This window comes from Neocloeon triangulifer, unplaced genomic scaffold (genome assembly GCF_031216515.1).
Source record: "Neocloeon triangulifer isolate White Clay Creek 2 clone unplaced genomic scaffold, ASM3121651v1 ptg000003l, whole genome shotgun sequence".
In the NCBI taxonomy this organism is placed as follows: domain Eukaryota; kingdom Metazoa; phylum Arthropoda; class Insecta; order Ephemeroptera; family Baetidae; genus Neocloeon; species Neocloeon triangulifer.
Window position 1 is genome coordinate 5,259,506 of NW_026775546.1, and position 20,895 is coordinate 5,280,400.

Consider the following 20,895-nt stretch of genomic DNA (forward strand, 5'->3'; position numbering starts at 1 on the left):
ATTCAGTGCTTTGCTTGACGTTGCTCTGAAAATCTAGGTCAAAATAATTCCATTTTTCAAACTAACTGCCTCGATGTAAGAGCATAGCTCTTGAAAATCAAATGGGGAAAAGCAAGAAATTAAAATTTGTCATTTCTTTTATAGCGCTTATTATCTTAACGTTTATCATACACCTCAGTTTGCAGAGTTATTTGACTGGGAATTTAAATAATATGTTAAAGAGTTTAAAATCGGATTATTCTGATAAAATCAGCAACACCAATATAACAAAAGATATCGTCTTGAGAAAGGTTAGTATAATAATTGTTTTATTAAAAAATTACCATGCATTTTTCAAACTTTAAAAAGATTTTACATTCATTAAACAAAAATTATCTATGCTTTGAAATTTTACAAAGTTTTAAATTAAAAGTATAATTAAATTTCAGTTTATTATTTTTTGAAAAATATTATTTAATTTTTCTGTTCGCAATAAAACTTTGCTTCATTTACATTTTTGAACTATGAATAGATTGACTTCAATCATTGGTGTTGCAAAGCAAAATCAGAAAACAATTCAACAATTTTAGAGGCTTTATTAACATCGTCATTTTATTAATATCCCCCTATTATTTAACAACTAATTAACTATTCCTTAAATTTTTCTATACTCTACTACAATAATAAAGGTCGCTGAGAAAAATTCAAATTTGGTTTTCCATCGTTTGCAACTTGAATGGGGTGCCCAGTTCAACAATACGTGCGCCCTGTACGTCAACGCTTCCAACGTGAAAATCAACAATAAGTATTGGCAGGAACAAAACTATCCCAACGAAAATTTCTTACTTTTCGGCGCCTACTTTGACAACCGGAGGACTTTGAAAGACACCGGTCCCTTTGTCCGGATTATCGGAATGCTGGACAAGAGGGATTACTTCAGAAATCTCTCCTGTCAATTCTGGTTCGAGGGTGAAGACAAACCAACATTTGGAAATGTAATTTAGAGTAAAAAAATAATACCTTGTAGATATAAAAATTTATTTCAATTTTGATAGATTACTGAGAATTTTTATTTGTGGAACAAAATTTGGAACTACGAGGACGCCGAGCTGCACCCGTACATATTCAGCTGCAGAGTTCCTTTTAACGATCGCGTACCTGAGTCCGTCTCGTTGGTGGCCCACCCCTGTGACAATGCCACAAACAACCTGAGGGTCAATTACAACCAACCTTTACTGGGAGAAAAACAAAATTTCCTAGTTTGTGTGAAAGCTCTGAATTTCAGAGAAAGGATGGCCTTTTCAATAAGGCTCATTGAGTGGTTGGAAATGCACAGAATTTTGGGCGCTGATAAAATCGTCATTTATGAATTGCAGGTAAATGAATGGTAGGAATTTTTTTTTAATTTAATTCAATTTGAATTTTGAAAGGTCCATCCCAACGTCTCTAAAGTGTTAGACTATTATGTGAAATCTGGTTTTGTAGATGTGATCAAAACATCAATGCCTGATTTTCACAGCAACATTCAATTCTTTCATGAGGTCGTCCAGTACAATGATTGTCTTTACAAATACATGAACACGTACAACTTCATCGTTCTTGTCGATGTTGATGAGGTTAGATTTGAAAATTCACATGTGCAAAATATACGTTCTATAAAAATTATTTTGAATTTAATTTAATAATATGGAAAGAAACATTCAAACTAGCTGGAAAATTTTGTTTTCATTCTAGGATTATTTATTTCTCTTTGAGATGATATTCATTGAATTTTAAATATTTGAAAAAATTCAATTTTCAACAAATAAAATTTAAATTTTCAGGTGATTTTGCCATTGAGCACCATCACATGGCATGACCTGATTTACAAAATAACCATCCCGAAAGTAGCAAATGTAAAACCACCACCCGCAGCCTTTGTGGCACGCAATGTGTATTTTGCTGACGACAAAGCCGAATTACAGGATTGGTACCCCGACATTCCCAGATATATGCGTGTGCTGCAGAATGTGCATCGTAGCATGGATCCCCAGCCTCCTGGAGACGGGGTCAAATCGTTCCACAACCCGCAACTCGTGTTCGCCCTTCACAACCACCTGCCCAGGCAGTGCATCGGGTACCCCAATGGCTGGTGCCCGTTGCACAGATTTGACTTGAAGGACGTGCACATGCAGCACTACTGCGATGGAATAGAAAAGGACGAGTGCAAGTTGCAAAGAGGCGTCAATTTAACGGTGGACACTTCAATTTGGAAATACAAAGACCGGCTGATAAAAGCTACGAGGCAAAGGCTGAAAGAAATTGGGTTCCTATAAAATTGGAACGGAATTTTGTTTACTAAAAAAGCAAAAAATACAATTGTTTAAGAAAAGTGAGAAAATCGTTAGGCTTATTAGCCTGAAAATGATTAAAAATTAAATTCGAGACGAAAATAAATTGTAATTTAATGAACAAAAAATACAAATTAATAATTATAATCTGATGATAATAATATAGATAATTCTTTCAACAATACTTTTGAGAATATGTTTTGAAAATAACCAAAAAATTTGAATTTAAGCTGTAAAAAATGATATAATCATGGAAACGTTCATTCAATCAATCCTTTGAAAGTAAATTAAAATTTACTTATCTCACGGTCTGTAATGAATGAAGAGAGCGCAGTGGATCAAAATTACAGCTTTCATTATGGCGTATGCGCCAATAATTCTCGTCAAAGCTGGGTCTGAAAATAACGCTCAATTATTTTAAATATCCAATCCTGAATATATGACCAGCTAAACACGTAAGTCGAGCCGGTTGCCTACCAACCTTGGTCGCCGGCAGCAGCTTGGTTGGTGGCGTTGGCGCCGACCACGATCACGTCGTCGAGGAACGTCCGTTTGTCGATGAAGCAGCGGAAGGCCGTGCCCAAGTCCATGAAGGCTACAAACGCGATCCAGCCCCGAAAGGCGTACATCAGTTTCTCGCCAATCTCAAATCCGAACATTTCATGGGCCCAGAGAGGATTTTTTTCCCGCAAGATTAAAAACCTCTGTGTTGTTCCGAGGGCATTCTTGGATATAAACACCCTCCCCAGCTGGCACGTGCGCCCTCGCGCTGCCTGAAAATCTGATCTCATATTATTACTTGAAAAAGATTTTTAACCTTTCAAAATAAAATAAAAATTTTTATTTTTCAGTTTTTCCTACTGAACTTTTGTTCAAGCAATTAAAGATCAAATTAAAGTGGAAAGAAAAAAAATTCAATCACCTGCATGCACTTTAAGATCTGATTAGAACATTTAGAACAGATCAGATCAGTACTTAATTATTCAATCGACGATCAAAAGCAAGTAATATTGGTTGGATCAGGCTCCTAATAATAATTATAATCAATATTTTATCTAATCAAACCTAGCTAGTTTTAAACCCTTTCTTCTCTTTTTTCCAATATAAATATTTTTTCGTATCGACGTAGAAGAATTAAAAAATAATAATAAATAATAACATTGCAAAAAAATCATGTTTTTGTATTGCCTGCATGTTTTTCAGCCGATATCCTTTTTTCAAATTTAAATAAAAGTAAGGAAAATTAACTACATTTTATCACCCCTGTTGACGTCAGAGTTTTGCCATCTTTTGATTGATAATTAAATTACAAATTTTCATATCTGGTGAAAATGTTTTTAAACTATATTAACTTAAAATTATTAGAAAAAATGATAATTTAACGAAATTTTATTGCAAATTTAAAATACAGATAAAATTGCTCTCGTATTTCATGACGAGTGGATTCAACAGGAAAAGGAATGAGTGCTAGTTTTGTGCCATCCTGAATTCCGGTCACAGCTGTATAATTATCAAAGTAAAATGCAATAAAAGTGTATTTCCATTATTTGTTCGTACTGCCTAGCTAGTGTTAGGAGCACAGTTTTAAAAATTTGAACATCATCAAGTTTAATGGAAAATAGCGAGAAATTTAAATTTTTTGCTTCCTTACTATTACTTATTTTCGTAACGTTTGCTGTACACTTCGGTTTGCAAAGTTATTTGACTGGAAATTTCAACAATTTTGAGTTCAAGAATTTTAAATTGGGGTATTTGGATAAAATCGACAAAACAAACATTACTGAAGAGCTGATCTTGAAAAAGGTAAGTACATATTTTCTTCTAGATTTTATTATTATTAAATTTTACTTTTTTTTATCAAACATCTAAAACTATCTAAAGAGAACAATTAGAAAAAAATATTAAGCAATCCGTCTCACAAACTACTCACGATAATGCAGCCAAATCAAAGTAATAATTATGCGATTTCAACATGCCAAAAGTGTTATGTAATAAGTAAAAATTATATAATATTATGCTATATGCATTCAAATATGAAAAAACTTGATACTTTTAATGTTTAAAAATTAAACATCAAACAATCTAGAATAGCTAGGAAAAAATTTTGGTTTTGATAAACGTCTCCTGATTAAATTAGAAAGAACAGTTAAAATTACTACGAGTTTTAAAGATTTTCATAAAATCCTCACATTCTTGCCGAAAATAAGAAATCAATTTAATCCTTCCAATATTTTATTTATTAAACAAAAGGTACAATATTTATAATGAAGGTTGCTGACACAAATCCCAATTTGATACTACAACGTCCTCTGACAATATGGGGGCCACGTTTCAACAATACATGCGCTCTTTACGTCAACGCTTTCAACGTGAAATTCAACAACCAATATTGGCAAGTACAAAACTACCCAAACGAAACGTTTTACTTGTACGGCGCCTACTTTGATGACCGGGTGGGTCTGAACGACACTGGTCCCTTTGTCCGGATCATCGGAATGGTGGATAAGAGAGACTACTTCAAAAATCTCTCGTGTCAATTCTGGTTCAAGGATCAAGATGTACCAAAATTTGGAAATGTAAAATGCATCGATTAACTCACTAAAATCATAAATATTTTTTTTAACAATGCAAAACTCATAAATATATCCCGAATTTATATATAGATTACTGAGAATTTTAATTTGTGGCCCAAATATTGGGGAAACGCGCACGCCAAGCTGCACCCCTACATATTTAGCTGCAAATGTCCCTTCAAAGATCGTGTACCTGAGTCCGTCTCGTTGGTGATCAACCCTTGTGACAATGCCACAAACAACCTGAGGGTCATCAACAACCAACTCAAACTTAAGAAAAAGCAAAATTTCCTGGTTTGTGTGAAAGGCCTGAATTACAGGCACAAGGCAGACTTTTCAATCAGGCTGGTTGAGTGGTTGGAAATGCACAAAATTTTGGGAGCTGATAAAATCGTCATATACGAGCTGCAGGTAAATAAAAAATATATTTTGTTAATTTGTAAATTAATCTGACGTTAAATTTTAAAGGTGCATCCAAACACCTCAAAAGTTTTGGAACATTACGTACAATCTGGGTTTGTGGAATTGGTCAAAACTTCATTGCCTGGTTTCTACAGCAACGTGCCTGACTTAATGTCCTTCTTTTTGGTGGAAAATCTTCATGTCCAAGTTTTTCAAGAAATCATCCAGTACAACGATTGCTTGTACAAATATATGAATATGTACAATTTCATCGTGCTGGTTGACATGGACGAGGTGAGCTTTCACAATAAAATTATTATGGATTCTATCCTTAACCAGCAGACAAAATCAGAATTTTCAACTTATGAAAGAATAATATATAATAAAAAAAGAGAATTCAAATAATTAAGTCCTAGAACTAAAGGATGTTAAATTTAATACATAGAACATACCAAATTTTTATGATTCTTTTTTTAAAGAAATTAAAGGACCTATTGTACTGCAGGTGATTTTGCCGTTGAGCTCTGACACGTGGTACGACCTGATTTACAAAAAGACCATCCCAAAAGTCAATGTCACTGAAAAAACACCTGCAGCCTTTGTGGCGCGAAACCTGATTTTCGTTGACGACAAGGCCGAAATAAAAGACTGGTACCCTGACATTCCCAAATACATGCACCTCCTTCAGAATGTCCAACGCAACGTGAACTACACGTTTCCACCTGGGGACGGCGTCAAGTCGTTCCACGACCCGCAAATCGTTTTTGCCATTCACAACCACCTGCCCAGAAAATGTATCGGTTACACCAATGACTGGTGTCCAGTACACGACTTTGACCTGAAGGACGCGCACATGCAGCACTACTGCACTGGGAAGGGAAAAAACGAGTGCAAGTTGCAAAGGGGCATCAATTTGTCGGTGGACACTTCCATTTGGAAGTTCAAGGACCGGTTGATCAAGGCAACTAGCCAAAGGCTGAAAGAAATTGGTTTCTTTTAAAAATAATGCAAGTGTGTCTTTTTTTTTATATTTCAGCCTTGTAAAAATACCTAAAACTAAAATTGTTGGATTTTTTTTTATGTTTTTAATAAAAAGAATTTTCGCAAATTTTTGCATTTTCTTTGTAAGGTGATACGGAGCAGACTCATTTGACTAAATTTTTCAGGGTGGAATTTTGAAATTGGTTATTTTCTTTGCACGTCGGAAAGAAGCAAAAATTATGCATAGCGATATATACTAAAAAATTAGATCTTATTTTCAGAAAAAAACTATTCCAAAAAATATAAACAAATAAAACCAGACGACACATTGGCTGCGTCAAACAGGAAGAGGTATTCCGTGCTATGCTTGACGTTGCTCTGAAAATCTAGGTAAAAAAACAATTCCATTTTTCAACTGAAATGCCTTGATGTATAACGAGCAAATCAAAATGGCAAATCAAATGGGGAATAGCAAAAAATTAAAAATTTTCATTTCTTTTATACATATATAGCGCTTATTATCTAAACGTTTTCCATACAACTCAGTTTGCAGAGTTATTTGAATGGAAATTTAAATGATGTGTTAAAGAGTGTAAAATCGGATTGTAAATAATACTTTTTATTTTTTATATTGTTTTATCATGTACAAAAACACTCATGCTCTTTGAGCCTAATCGTAATTACTTATGCGGAGGAACTATCATAAATACTACTTTATCTAGATGTTGGAAAACTTTCCAAACTATCAAAAATCGTGCATAACCACTTTCTAGACTGAACTCTACATATTTACAGTGGTTTGATTCTAGTAAATATATTTTAAGAGCTTTGAACAATATAAAGTCAACGTGTGCAGTTCTTCAGGCACGTTAAAATTTGGCAGCACTTTATTGATTTTTCCTGTTGTGTCTCTTCCGCCTCATGGCTCCTGCCTGTCTCAGCAACTCGACGTTTTCGTCCTCGCTGCACGACTTGACCAGTTCGTCCACTTTATGGAGATAACGTGGGGCCAATGATAGGCCGATCATGGTGATAACTGAATAAAAATAATTACAATGGTTTTGAATTAAGAATTAAACAAGAGAATTACTGTTTAGTAAACCAGGGAAGATCACGTAGAATCCAAACGGCGCCGTTTGGAAGATGAAACACTCAGTCAGGTGCACCATCAGAGTCAGAATGAGTGAGAAAATCGTTAGGCTTATCAACCTAAAAATGATAAAAATTAAATTTGAGACGAAAATCGACTATATTTTAATGACAAAATATATTAATAATTATAATCAGATTATAGTATAGATAATTCTTTCGAAAAATTTTTGTGAAAAAAAAATGATGTGTTTATCTAAATTAAATTTAATCTTTAAATAAAATGATATAATCATGTAAACGTTGATTTGATTAATGAATCAATCCTTTGAATCCTTTGAAAGTGTAAATAAAAATTTAATTAACTCACGGTCTGTAATGAATGAAGAGAGCACAGTGGATCAAAATTACAGCTTTCATTATGGCGTATGCGCCAATAATTCTTGTCAAAGCTGGGTCTGAAGATAACGCTCAATTATTATAAATTTCCAAATCTGAATATATGACCAGCTAAACATGGAAGTCGAGCCGGTTGCCTACCCACCTTGGTCGCCGGCAGCAGCTTGGTTGGTGGCGTTGGCGCCGACCACGATCACGTCGTCGAGGAACGTCCGTTTGTCGATGAAGCAGCGGAAGGCCGTGCCCAAGTCCATGAAGGCCACAAACGCGATCCAGCCCCGAAAGGCGTACATCAGTTTCTCGCCAATCTCAAATCCGAACATTTTATGGCCCCAGAGAGGATTTTTTCCGCAAGATTAAAAAACTCTGTTTTGTTCGGAGGGCATTCTTGGATATAAACACCTTCCCCAGCTGGCTGGCCGTTGGCACGTGCGCCCTCGAGCCGCCGCCGACGCGCATTCGCAGACGGGGTTGGCTCGAGATGGGTCGTCGAACCCCAGGATTGTCATTCTGACACACTTTCTCCCACAGAGCTAAAAATTAAAATAAGAAAACACCGGATATATTTCTATCGTTCTCTTTTATTGCACTTTTCTCCAACATTATCTTCAACTTCTTTTTGCTTCACAAAATAGCTACGATATATAAAACAATAATAGTTACTCTAACATTATTTTCCTGTTTGGTAGATGTTAGTGGAAATACAGTCGCCAAATTTCACAATACACCCTTAGCAAAAATTCCATCGATTTTCAATGACGGCTCTTTGAGCAATAAACCCTTTCCAGAAAAACAAAAGCTCCTTTCCACTTTTCAATAATTAGGGCCGTGCTTTCCATGATATTACAATAGTGAATACTTTCTAGTTTCATCAATGTGGTACACCTTCACTTTGACGATAATTAATACGCCTATTTGCTATACAAGCACAGCCAAAAATGAAGTATATAACTTTTCTTTTTGCATGATTACTTAACATAGTCACAATTTACATAGTCGTTAAAACTTTCATCTCCTCAACTTTTACATAAGGTCAGTCAATCAATGTTCAACAAAATTTTGTTTATCGAGTTGCACTTTGCAGATTAAATTTCTCTCAAATGCATTTTGCTTTGCACACATTGTAAACCGGCAGGTGGTTCCAAATTGAATTTTCCTCCTATTCGCCCAACCTGCAATTTTTTCAAGTCATTTGTGCACTGAAATGCGCAGAGATCTGCAGATTGGCCTATTTTGAATAATAAATTACGGCTGCTGTCATGGAATAATATTTGGTTAATTTGAAAGTGCAACTTCTTCCGTCTGTCCTAAAGTGAAATATACAAAGTTCTTACATTCTACAATGATGTCTGGTCAACAGCCATTAAAACAAAAATAGTTTACACTTTAATATTTTTTCTCCTGGCGATGATCAAGTGCTTTCTTCGGTAAATATCAACAAACATTCATAATATAAATACGACCCTATTCACAAAGCCAGCACTTTAGTCGGCGGCAAAGAACTGCAGTATCGCCCGGCCGGGGATTTCGCAGTGGCACAGTTTCTGAATCACTTCGGTCGCCTGATCTGCTGGGAATACTGAGTGGGGAGGTGGGATGATCTGGAAATTGACAAAATTAAAATTCGAACCTCGCAATGTAATTTAAATTTTGTACCTTTCCGTTGCTAACAAGCTCAACCAGTTCCTCGAGTTGTTCTATCGAACCCATGTCGACTGGGCGGATGCATTGCTCCTTTTCTTCGGCCCTTTTGCTGAATTTGGGCATCAACCTTTCAGCCACCTCAGCACTGATGAACACAACTCCACCCTATAATTCAATTTTTATAAAAATCTATCTTTTTCATTAAGTTAAAATTACTTTGTTCAGGCATTGCAGGGACCTGTGCAGACTCCTCGAGGTAGTACCAAAGTCAATGACGATATCGACCTCGCCCTTGCAAGAGTCAATCGTCCGCTCAATGAGTTGCTTCTCATACACATCCTCATTCCACTGAACCAGGTTCACTCTAATTAAAAATTTTTGTGTCAATAAATTATTTTAAATTTATTTAAAAATAAAAACCTGTGGTTTTCCTTGGCAAGTTGGAATCCCTCGTCTCTGAGAGTGGCGACCGAAATGCACATTTGATTTTCAATGTCCTTGAACTCGTAGCTGACAATTCTCAAGGCCCACAAGGCGAGACCACCAGTGCCGACGACCAAAATCTTCACTCGGGCTGAAATATTTCCAAAATTAAAATCAGGCTTATTTTCAGATTAAAAATTCTGACCATTTTCGCCTCGCTCTTTCAAAAGTTGGTCTGTGTATTCCCTGGCGTGGATGACTGTGTTCATGGCAAGTAGGGCTCCAGTAGGCAGCATGGCAGCCACACTGAGGGGGACTCGGTCTGGGACCTTGACCAGGTACTTCAGATCTTGGACCGTGATGTACTCGGCATATCTGATGGCGAGAGGAAAAATCGATTTTATTTACAATTATTAAATTATTATATTATTTTATAGTTCAAAAATAACATGAATGATAAACAAAAATTGTTGTAATTTCATATATTTTCTTTTAGATTTGTGTGAAATAAAGAGATGTGATATTTAACATTTCGCTCTCTTTTAAAAGCAAGTAATTAAATTGACAATTAAATGGAAATAATCCAAACGAATTTTTGCAAACATTGCGTGTTTTAAATATTTAATTACCGATTTATCTTGTCAAACATAAAATTATTAAAAAGAAAAAAAATTCCCAAAGAACTATGATTTTTAGAGAATTATTTTATTGAATTTAGAATGTCAAAGGGTGTGTTTCTCTCTTAAAATAAAAATTCATTAGATCACGTAAAAATTTCAAATTTACCATAAAATTGTTCTATTTTGTTCTGTATGAATAAAAAATAATTAAAAAATCAACAAATTTTATAGATGACTCACCCATGAGGCACTCCCTCGTAGGGAAAGATAACGACCCTGTCTCCGACCTTGAGCGGGCTGTCGACGGTGGCCTCGGAGCCCAGCGACTCAATGATGCCGGCCACCTCAAAGCCCGGGTAGAGGGCAGCGTCCCTCACGCCCTGGTGGGCCGGACTTTGGTACAGCGGCAGGTCAAACGACTTGTCCGACGAGTTGGACGAAACGGAGCAAAGCGAGGGCGTGCGGTGCAGCCGGTAACAGGCCCCGGCGCACGCCACCCTGATGCGCGCCCCGCGGGGCGGCACGTCAGGGACGGGCACCTCGAAACTGAAGACGCAATCCTTGATGGTCGCGCCCGGAGACTCGATGCTCACTTGGCGGCAAAGTTTGTTCATTTTGTCTCCGCAAGCAAATCTGCCAATCACAAATTTCAAAAAATGGATGAATTTTTTACCATCAATGAAGTTTTATATAAATATTTTTAAACCTAAAAAAATAATTTTAAATTGTTAATTTTTCTGTTTTTCCTACAGCTTTGAAGAGAATTTAAAGATAAAAGTAAAGTGGAAAGAGAAAAAAGAAAAAATCAATTTCCTGCCTGTACTTCAAGATTGATTAGAACAGATCGGTTCAATACTTATTCAATCGATGATCAAGGGCAAGTAATATTGGTTGGATCGGGTTATTTGATTAATATTTTATCTAATCAAACATTGCAAAAAAATCACGTTTTTAAATTGCCTGCGTGTGTTTGTAGTCAGCCGACGATAAGGTAACCAAGCTAGCTTGTGCAATAAAAATTAAATGTATTAAAAAATAACTATCAACGTTCCACAAGGAATTTCGTATATTCTAATTAAAATTCAATTTAAAAAATCAATACCTATGGCTCAAACTTGCAGTTATTTTTGGGAAAAATAAAAATTTATTATTTTTGTAATGATAAGTACTGGTTATGTCAGGAAAAAATAGGCTTCCTTTTTAAAAATAGTCCAAGTTTCCATTAAAAATAATTTAATACTTTAAATAAAATTAATTAATAATGTTAAATAAAATTGTTTTCATATCTAATCAATGCAGGCCAATGCTTTATTTTGGATTTTGTCTCTTCAGCATCCAATTTACTCATAAAACATGATAAAGCATTTTCACCATCACAAATTATAATTACAAAGTTCAATTAAAAACAGTTTTGTATTGAAATAAAGTTAATCTTTTTTTGTTATTTTGCCTCTTCGTCTGTGTGTAATTAGGTGACAGACCTATTAAAACAAGCGTCTGCTCCAAAAATAGACCACTGCACTTTTGAAAACGACAAGAGACGAGAGATAAAAGCGGTCGGGAGCAATTCTGAGAGCCTTGGGAAAATTTAATGAGCTGTGGTGTAAAAGCGACAACGCCACATTCCTATAAACTTTCTTCCCTCATTTCTCGGCTCATTCGCCAGGAAATTCATCACTAGTAAAATTGCAGAAATTGCAGCGGTTATTTCCATCCGAACCGCATTCAAGTATAACTACTGCGTTTCTAGATTATTATTGGCGCCAAAAGAGCGCAATAAACAAACAAACCATTAGAGCTGTGAATATATCTGACCTGCTTAAGATTAAGTAGAGAAAACGCAGAAAATTAAAAGTTGTGATATGGCAAGTTATTTTTTCTTAATTTCTAAATTTTTTGTCTTGCTAGCATAGCTATACATGGCAAAAGATTTTTTTACTTAGGCAAATTTTTTGCCCTACAGTCCAAAAATGCAGTTTTCATCTCAATAATTTGATGAAATTTCTTATTTATGTACAAAATTAGTCAACAATAATATTACAGTTTTGTTCAAGCATAAAGAATTATTTTTTATTTAAATTTCCATCAAAACACCACTGCTTTCTTCCATTTTTGAATTAATTGCGATAAATCTAGTGCTTTAAGATTAAACTTTTAAGATTGTTGGGTTAATAATTGAAAAAGTGCCAAGTAAAACTATTGAGGAATTTAGCTTCCATTAAAGCTGCGCCTCTGGATTTAAAGGAAGTGTGGGGGTGATAAAGTTTCAAGGTCGGGAATGAGAGTGAGCAGTGTATTGATCTTGCACTGGTGTTCACTGGAGGGTTGCAAATAATATCGTGTTTCATCATTTTAGAAACATAATAAAAAAAAAAGGCAAGAATTTGTAAAAAACGATAAAACAAAATTAATCCATCAATTAAATATACTTGACTTAAAAAAATATAAATTATTTTCAAAGATGCGATGAATTATTTAAAAAAAAAAATAAGAATTGCAAGGATTGCATAAAGAAAACTGATAACAATTGAATAATGCGAAAAAGAACAAAAACTTAAAGCAAACGTGGTAGGTTTGGTTTTTTTTTGTTTGTTCAAATAATTGTAGGTCACCGAAATATGAAGTAATTTTTGACAGAACTCCTTATCATTTTGGTTAGATTTTTACTAAAAAGTACGGAATAAATGCAATACTATCTAATTTTATGTTGAAAAATGCGAAATTAACCGAATTGCTTTACTTTTCTCACTACTATACTTGTAAAGCCTCGCCTCAATTTTCACTTTCCGCAGACACTCGAAGCCGCACAAATGTAGCGCCTACCCAGACCGAGAATACGCGCCTCTTGTTAAAAACGAAGACAAATATTTTTTAAAAACTCTAGAATGAAACCCACCTTTTGCTCACTGTAAAAAATTCAAAACTGGAATCAGCGGATCCTTGGCTGGAACTGCGTAGTAGTCGCAGCTGTGAACGAGCGGGTTATGAGCTGCGAGTGTTATTGTGGCCTGGGTGCATGGGACGCAATGCGCCTGCCTCGCTCGCGCGCCTCACTATTGATCCACCGCCTTGCACGTGATCGCCGAGTGATCAACCCGTCCAGCCTGCATGCCTCGAGTGCATGCATTATTTTTTCTCTTTCGTTCGCTATAAACACCTAGTTGCAATGTATTCCCCCTAGGTGCCCATTTTTTTTATTGTCTCGCGGTTTACGTCAGTCGCCTTTTTTTCTGCGTCGTCCCTTCTTCTCCACGGTGGTAAATACACAAGTAATTGCACGCGTTTTGTCTGTCAAAGTGTGAAGCGAAAGAAAGAGAGAAAGAAGGATCGAGCGCGCACACACGTGGTTTCCTTTGTGCCCTCCACGCCGCAGTCAGGAAGTCGCACTTCCAGTTTTTTTATTTACTTTATCTAGAAATTTATTTTCTGCGTCGCTTTTAACTTGAGTGCAAACACGTTAAAAATAATAACAATCGCAAAAAGTGATCTCTGTGGAAAATAATTTGCAAAAATAAAGCTTTCGAAGGATCTTGCAAAATTCTAAGCTCAAAGTTAAAAGATTGTTCTCCTTTTGCCTAATTTGAAATAAGATAATAATGATACAAAATTCACTCAGGAACCTATGTATCATGAATAGATATTAACAATTAATTTTTTTTTAAATGTAAAAAATGATCATTTTCAATTATTATGATTTTTTAAGCCTTTAATCGTGTAAGCAACGTTATCATCATTACCAATACCATACATTAAATAGCAGGTAAAAAATTGCGAAATATTATGATTACTAAAATTATATTTTTCAATTGAAAATATTGTTTTGAAGAAAGTTGGCCTTTGATGAGACCAGAATAAGATAAGACATTTGTTGTTAACACAGTATTTAAAATTTAAATTAAAAATTATTATTTATTTAATTAGATGCTTTGATGGTTACATTTATTTATTTAAATATCCAATATTTATTGTAATTTGACATTTATCTTTAATAAATTAAAGATATATGCTAATTTTATTGCTTCAAATTGAAATGAAATTTTAAATGCCACAATTTGAGCCAAAATTATTACAAATATAAATTTACCTTCTTCTAAAATAATTTATTCCATATAAATATCGATTATAGTCCAGGAAGGTTAGTTTTTATTGCAAAATGTCATTATAAGTAAAAAATTCGCTAAATTTCCCGAAGCCGCAAAGTAGGACTAATATCCATGTTTAAAAAAAGCGCGTGATTTTTTGCAATAATGGTTATTTTTGCAGTTTTTAAATTTGTGCATTAAATAGGAAAATACTAAAATTAGGAAATCTTGGGCTAGAGGTATATTCAGCAATTTAGACTTGTAATAAAGTTGTAAAAACTCATAATAAATTAACATGAAATGAATTTTCTATTTTCTTATTTTCAAATTAGATATTATTTTTGGATATAATAGGTATTATTGGCAGTTTTTTTTCTATTTTAGCTCTGTCAATTTATAATTTCTTTGTGCATTAATCAATTCTTCTTTCCTTTGATTCCTAGCTCAATCAAATTTGGAGAAGATTTTGGAAAAATTTATGTTATATTAATTTTAAAATTTGTGCTCAATTTTTGCACAAGTTCAAGTGCTGGTTGCAAAAAGCCCTCTCACAATTGCGTCATTCTCTCCATTTTTAATTGTCACCTGATTTTGCTTTCGAACACCTGCTTACTAAACAGCTTTTGAGCGAATTACGCAATGGTAAAAGTTATTACGAAAAGAAAAACAACGAAAACTGGCTGCTCCCCTTTGTGCGACGAAAGTTGGTGAAAAGGAAGTCGCGCGATCAGCAGAGCATTACCTAAAGAAAAAAAACGTATCACCGGCCGGTCGCGTGCACTCGCAGACGGGCTGGCTCCTTTTGGTGTTGACGACCTCCGTCGCACACCTTCTCTCCTTCTAGCTCTTTCTCTATACACGCCAAATACACTTTTCAAATTCACCTTGGCGAGCCGAAATTTATTAAAAATAATAATAATGAAATTCATTTTTGAAGATGGAGGATCGCGTAGATTGATTTCGTTATTTGTACCTTTCGGTCTTATCTGGACAAAACAACACTCCAGATTATCGACTCAAAAGCGCATTTTGTTTGCTTTGATTTGGTCCCTTTTGCTCTGCTTGTTTGTTTGCAGTGATTGTTGCAGAAGTGACTCTATAAATAGTTTGCAGCTGATAAGGCTTTGCTTAAACAATGCAAAAAAAAATTTTAAATTAAAGTCAATTTTTTATAACATATTTTGTACTGATTATTCTTCAATCTTTCAATAAAATGCATAAATTATTTTCCTCTTTTACAGTCGTGACCTCTGCTTTTTTAATGCGTAGCGCGCACTTCGTCGGCAACATAAACAATTTCCCAAGAATACTGTTTTGTTTTTGAAGTTTTTATTTTTTATTTACATTTAAAGTTTCAAGTGCTCACAAGTACTATTTTTTTTTTACATTTTCACAATTTATTTAAATTTTTCATCGACATTTCAATTCAAATCTGGTAAAAATACAAGAATTGCAAGGTATCCTCAAAAAAATTCAAATGAAAACTGTCTCTTCATATTTAAGTTTCTAAATGATTTTTGAACTGCATTTTTTTCAATTTTTTGGCATTAAAACTTATTGTTAGCAGATGTAAGAAATTACTATTGTTTATTTTATTCAGAGTGTTTCCCACTACATTTATTTTTTTGTTATTTATTTTTGAATTTTAATATTTACAAAGTAAATAAAAATTCATTTATTTTACTGTTTAAATTTTAGACAAAAAATCATTTGTATTGAATTTTAATATAAAATAATATTTTGAAAGTGAATGAAGAATCCATTGTCTGAAAAATACAACCAGCCTTTTTGTGACGAAGTTCAAAACTGTGTCGCGGTGCAGCTGATATGGAGTTATTGATCTTTCACACGTGAACCGAGAGAATAATAATTCTGTAGTAGTGAAACAGTTTCAAGTGTTGCCATGAAGATCGTGCTCAGCTCATGTATTATCTAATTAGGTCCGTTCGCGTTTCAAAACAAACCGATTGTCGATTCAATCTCTCGAGCGCATTCAACTGTGACGGCGATAAAATTTTTAAGAATATTAACGAGTTGGCTGCATATGCAAGTGCATCGATTGTAGCGACAACAACATATGCATAACTTGCATTTAAATAGGACGGCTTTAAGGTCTCGTGCGTGCGTAAGTCAGAGCACAGTGGAGAGTGCGAGAACTTGTGGCCGACCTTCGCGCTCACGTTACCAAAGTGACACATTGATGTTCCCCAGCAATAATAATAATAATTACATGCATAGCGCTTTAACGAGTAGGCCGTGTTTGCGTAATTCTGATGCGCTAAAGACGCATATATACTCGTTTGGCTCAACTCTTTACCTGTGAGTCATCAAAATATTCATAAATATAAATCTTCACAAATTGTTCAAGCTGAAAATTTATATAAATATTTAATATTTTCGTTTACATAAATTATAATTTTTATATAAAGAATATAATTTTTTTTACAAATATAGAATTGGTTTAATTCAGGAATATCTTTTGAAAAATTATTTATTTATTTCTCTACTAGGTTAAAAAGAAAAAAAAACAATTTTAAGTCACTCTCTAATGTGTGATATAAAAGCTATGCTCTTCCCTTTAAAATTGATTTATTTAATTGGTTAAGAGTGCCTCATAAATATGTGAAATTTCAAACTTGGAAATGAGGAAAATATGAAGTTATATAAAAAGTCTGACGTCTTAAAAGTGCAAGATGGACAAATTGAATTTGTGTCTCAGAATTTGATTATTTTCAATTGACACTTTTCAATCGTCTGGCCTCTGGATAATTCAGAAATCCTCTATCTTACTTAACTTCTCATTTTTTGTTCCCCGAAGTCTACAAATTGACTTTCACCTACTAAAGTCTATAAAATTCAGGCTATTTCAAACCTTCAATGGCTTTTGCGTGAGAGGTTAAAAAATTTAACGGGAAATATTATACAAGTTTTTTTTTTCTGAAAAATATTGCTGATTAATTGATAAATTTGACTGACTTTTAGAAGTATTAAAATTTAGAAAACATATTACATAGCTAATGAGAATAATTGTAAATATTTGAAAAACAAAAGTTGAATGTAACCCGGGAAAACAAAAATGCATAAAAATTATTTTGATCGGATTTTTTATCAACAAATACTGAAATTTGAAATATATTTCCCACTTATTTTCAGGCGGAGCGTACAAGTTTGCTCGTTTGGCGCAAGATCGCGTCTTCGTCCACTTCAAGACGCCCGTCCGGCAGCTCCACTCTGTCCAAGTCGGACGGACGGACAAACGGGTTATTATTAATAACCGACCGGAATGTTTGATAATATCTCGAAATAGCCACGCTCAGGCTACATAATGATGAGTAACGCTGCCTATTTATAAATACACGTGAGCCTGCAAAAAAACAACGCCCCGGACAAAATCTGAACGTTCCGTTTGCTCCGAGTTTGTCACTGGTCGTAAAGTCACAAATTTTTTGCTGCGAGTCTCGTTTCAACTTTTTGCGCAGGAGGTTTTCTAAAGGAAGAGACGGCTGATGGGTAAATCGTGAATTTGCTCTGTGATTTATGACCTAAGAGGATTATTTGTATAAGATTTTGTGATGAGCATTGTTTTGCTTTAAGAAGCTTTTCACAAGCGCAGTAATTTAATATTTATTACCAATGATTCGCATTTTTTTTAGTCTTTTCTTGAAATATCTTTCAACTGCTGGGGTTTCCAATGGGATTTGATAAGGGGAGATATTTAATAGGTTAAAATTTAAATAACCAAGGTAAACTAGATGAAATTAGGATTACTCAATTCCACGAAATCCCGCTAAAATTATAAATTAATATAAATTTTATACAATTATCCAATTATATCAAACAAAGTATAATCACTAAGCATTACATTATTATAAAATAAGCCAAATTTACACTGCAGGTTACAAAATTTGTCTGGGTACGTTTCAACAACACAGTTTGAGTAATGCAATAAAAACATAACTATTAATAAATATATAAAATCATTTAAATTCAAATGAATTTTTAGTAATGTAAGAAAATAAATGGCCTCTGCCTGCCGAAGGCTGCCGAGACTACGTTTCTGTTTCAAAATTGAGCGTGCCAACATGGCAAAAAAATTTTCAATTGCCAAATGAGTAAAATAAATACAAGCGCCGAATTTTCACCACACATCACCTGGCAAATGTAATGTTTAGACTGCTTAATCAAATAATGCATTAAAACCATAAAAATTTTAAATGTAATAATTTTATACTTTTAAATATTTGGAAAATTTACTGGTCTAAAACTTCATAGAATGAGAAAGCAAATTTTGAGACCTACAAATTAAAATTAAACAAAATATCGAATAAATATATACAAATAAATTGCAGCTATTATAGTTTCAAGATTTGACTTTAAACCAGTTGTTCCTAATTAATATGATTAATTCCGGCCTCCGCCATTCTCCGAACATTCGATCAACGCCTGCAAATTAATCAGCCGTTGAATCAGCGGTCAAAATTAATCACTGTCGCCGCGCAACTGGTGCATAAGAGGGCTAATTTTAAGCCATCGCCGACAACAAAAGGCGCAACTCATCACTCAAAACGAGGTGGGAGTTAATTTTGGCGGCGGCGTTACTCAAGTGTCTAATTCAAGGGCTCCTCTCTCTCTCTAGCGCTGGGGATAATGAAAGATAATCGGCTTTTTGGCAGAGCACTGCGTGAAATTAAATTACGCCGGCCTGATTAACAAACGCAACGAGTTTCTCAGAATTATTATTATTATCATCGTTTCATTACGGCAGATAAATTGCAAAAGCGGTCGACACCTGGACCACTCTCTGGTTGGAAATAGAATTTGAGAAACGACCGCGCCGAGGGAAAGTGACGGACCGCATTTTGAATCGCCAACATCCTTGGCAGCTCCACGAAAAGAAAGAAAAAATTTATTCGTAAAATTGCTGGTTAATTTCAAACAGAATAATTTTTTCCCGAACAGTTGCAAAATTCGCAAATATCCTCACTGCTCAAACTCAAAGAGAGTTTATCCTCGCTGAAAATACACCGGGCGTGTGATGCGAACGGTTATTCATGTCCTAGTTTTCTTTTTTTCTTTAAGAAAAGTAATGACGCCATAAACATTCCTCTGTAATGCGAATCACGGCAGCACCGCGCTGCAATTTACAGCCCTTTTATTAGAAACCCTCTCGCCATCTCAAAACAAAATCCGCCCGCAATTAATTTTTAAAAAAAAGTTCACTCGGTTTTGTCGCCGTGTTTTACTATGACTTTAATTAATGAGGGCGCTGGTGTTGCTCATTACCGCTTTTTGCCAGCTTCGACTGAGTGAGATTCTTGACAGCCTCAATCGAATAAAAAACTTTTGCAATAGGGGGTAATTTTCAAAGAGTTATTTGATTCCACTGCTACGTAATAACAAGAGCCCAATTGCAAATTTTGCATTTCTAGAAAAATATTTAATTAAAATATATATCTCAATTTAATGATGTTTAATAAAATACCGATACTGAAGTTTTTAATAAATATTTTATTTTTTTTTTATTTTTTTCTTTTTTAAATGATTTATTCATTTTTATTTTAAGACAAAACAAAAAGTTCTATTTTTTAATCAAGTTGATTGTGCGTTTTCCAATCTTTAATTAAAATGATATTTAAGCTCTGAGAAACCACTCCCCACTAATGTTTAATAATCTATAATAGAATTCTCAACACAACTTGTTTTTCCTCATTTAAAAACTTAATTACTATTGCTATACATTCATTTTTATAAATAGGGATATGAAATATACTGTCATCAAAAATATAATTTCATCTTCAGTCTTTCTTAAAAAAATTCACCTCAACTTATCTGCAGAGTTAAAATTTCTTAAAGTATTTTCCATATATTATGCAATTGAATTCATCGGCCGAATTCAACCAAATCTCTAAAAAAATCGCTTTAATTTCTCAATCAAAAGTAGATTTTCCTCATTGCAGACACAACGCGGTGACTCGGCAGGGCCGAATGCATCAGCCGGTGTAACGCAATTGGCGCTAATTACAGAGGACACAAAGAATTACGAATCTGTGTCTCTTTCTATATGAGCGAGCGAGATGCGCGTGTATTTTGGTGGACGTGTTTTTCTGCCGTGCTATTTTCAAACGGGGGTTAATTTTAGTCCAGCGTATAGTGAGTGCGAGAGAGTTTGTGTGTGTATGTGTGACGACCGCACTCTCTGCCGACAATTTTTGCTAACTCGTCACTTTGGAATTAGACGACTTGCAGGCCGCACGGAACAAACACATAATGCGATGCACTGGATTTTTTTTAATGAAAAAATTCTTATAGGTTTGCCGTCAATTAAGAAAAATACATTCTAATTGAAAGTAAAATTTAAGCAAAAAATTGGAGT

General features: G+C 34.4%; 4 protein-coding genes across 4 annotated transcripts; 2 read left to right on the forward strand and 2 right to left on the reverse strand.

The window, feature by feature from the left end:
* The first annotated feature begins 247 nt into the window (after window positions 1-247).
* LOC132192940 (uncharacterized) lies at window positions 248-2,349 on the forward strand. The gene is made up of 5 exons (XM_059613185.1): window positions 248-290; window positions 669-974; window positions 1,035-1,355; window positions 1,410-1,595; window positions 1,803-2,349. The coding sequence occupies exons 2-5, from the start codon at window positions 894-896 to the stop codon at window positions 2,292-2,294; spliced, it is 1,080 nt and encodes a 359-aa protein (XP_059469168.1). The 5' UTR covers window positions 248-290; window positions 669-893; the 3' UTR covers window positions 2,295-2,349.
* Window positions 2,350-3,877: 1,528 nt separating this feature from the next.
* Window positions 3,878-6,287, forward strand: LOC132192821 (uncharacterized). Its single transcript, XM_059612988.1, has 5 exons — window positions 3,878-4,112; window positions 4,580-4,885; window positions 4,973-5,293; window positions 5,351-5,578; window positions 5,790-6,287. Exons 1-5 carry the CDS (start codon window positions 3,921-3,923, stop codon window positions 6,282-6,284), a joined length of 1,542 nt encoding a protein of 513 aa, XP_059468971.1. The 5' UTR covers window positions 3,878-3,920; the 3' UTR covers window positions 6,285-6,287.
* Window positions 6,288-6,877: 590 nt separating this feature from the next.
* LOC132192754 (ergosterol biosynthetic protein 28 homolog) lies at window positions 6,878-8,146 on the reverse strand. The gene is made up of 4 exons (XM_059612853.1): window positions 7,899-8,146; window positions 7,725-7,812; window positions 7,356-7,474; window positions 6,878-7,301 (listed from the first exon to the last, which is right to left on the reverse strand). The coding sequence occupies exons 1-4, from the start codon at window positions 8,074-8,076 to the stop codon at window positions 7,153-7,155; spliced, it is 534 nt and encodes a 177-aa protein (XP_059468836.1). The 5' UTR covers window positions 8,077-8,146; the 3' UTR covers window positions 6,878-7,152.
* A 168-nt stretch (window positions 8,147-8,314) lies between these two features.
* On the reverse strand, window positions 8,315-13,496 carry LOC132205692 (quinone oxidoreductase). Its single transcript, XM_059634942.1, has 7 exons — window positions 13,337-13,496; window positions 10,681-11,073; window positions 10,026-10,195; window positions 9,818-9,971; window positions 9,614-9,761; window positions 9,410-9,562; window positions 8,315-9,354 (listed from the first exon to the last, which is right to left on the reverse strand). Exons 2-7 carry the CDS (start codon window positions 11,052-11,054, stop codon window positions 9,238-9,240), a joined length of 1,116 nt encoding a protein of 371 aa, XP_059490925.1. The 5' UTR covers window positions 11,055-11,073; window positions 13,337-13,496; the 3' UTR covers window positions 8,315-9,237.
* Window positions 13,497-20,895: the final 7,399 nt, after the last annotated feature.

Coding starts and splice junctions, on each gene's coding strand:
- LOC132192940 (XM_059613185.1), top strand. CDS start 894: ATGCTGGACAAGAGGGATTACTTCAGAAATCTCTCCTGTCAATTCTGG. Junction 1,356..1,409: donor TCGTCATTTATGAATTGCAG/GTAAATGAATGG, acceptor GAATTTTGAAAG/GTCCATCCCAACGTCTCTAA. Junction 1,596..1,802: donor TTCTTGTCGATGTTGATGAG/GTTAGATTTGAA, acceptor TTAAATTTTCAG/GTGATTTTGCCATTGAGCAC.
- LOC132192821 (XM_059612988.1), top strand. CDS start 3,921: ATGGAAAATAGCGAGAAATTTAAATTTTTTGCTTCCTTACTATTACTT. Junction 4,886..4,972: donor ATGTACCAAAATTTGGAAAT/GTAAAATGCATC, acceptor ATTTATATATAG/ATTACTGAGAATTTTAATTT. Junction 5,294..5,350: donor TCGTCATATACGAGCTGCAG/GTAAATAAAAAA, acceptor TAAATTTTAAAG/GTGCATCCAAACACCTCAAA.
- LOC132192754 (XM_059612853.1), bottom strand. CDS start 8,076: ATGTTCGGATTTGAGATTGGCGAGAAACTGATGTACGCCTTTCGGGGC. Junction 7,813..7,898: donor AGCTGCTGCCGGCGACCAAG/GTGGGTAGGCAA, acceptor CGTTATCTTCAG/ACCCAGCTTTGACAAGAATT. Junction 7,475..7,724: donor CTCTTCATTCATTACAGACC/GTGAGTTAATTA, acceptor TATCATTTTTAG/GTTGATAAGCCTAACGATTT.
- LOC132205692 (XM_059634942.1), bottom strand. CDS start 11,054: ATGAACAAACTTTGCCGCCAAGTGAGCATCGAGTCTCCGGGCGCGACC. Junction 10,196..10,680: donor TACGAGGGAGTGCCTCATGG/GTGAGTCATCTA, acceptor TCTCGCCATCAG/ATATGCCGAGTACATCACGG. Junction 9,355..9,409: donor AGCTTGTTAGCAACGGAAAG/GTACAAAATTTA, acceptor GTCAATTTCCAG/ATCATCCCACCTCCCCACTC.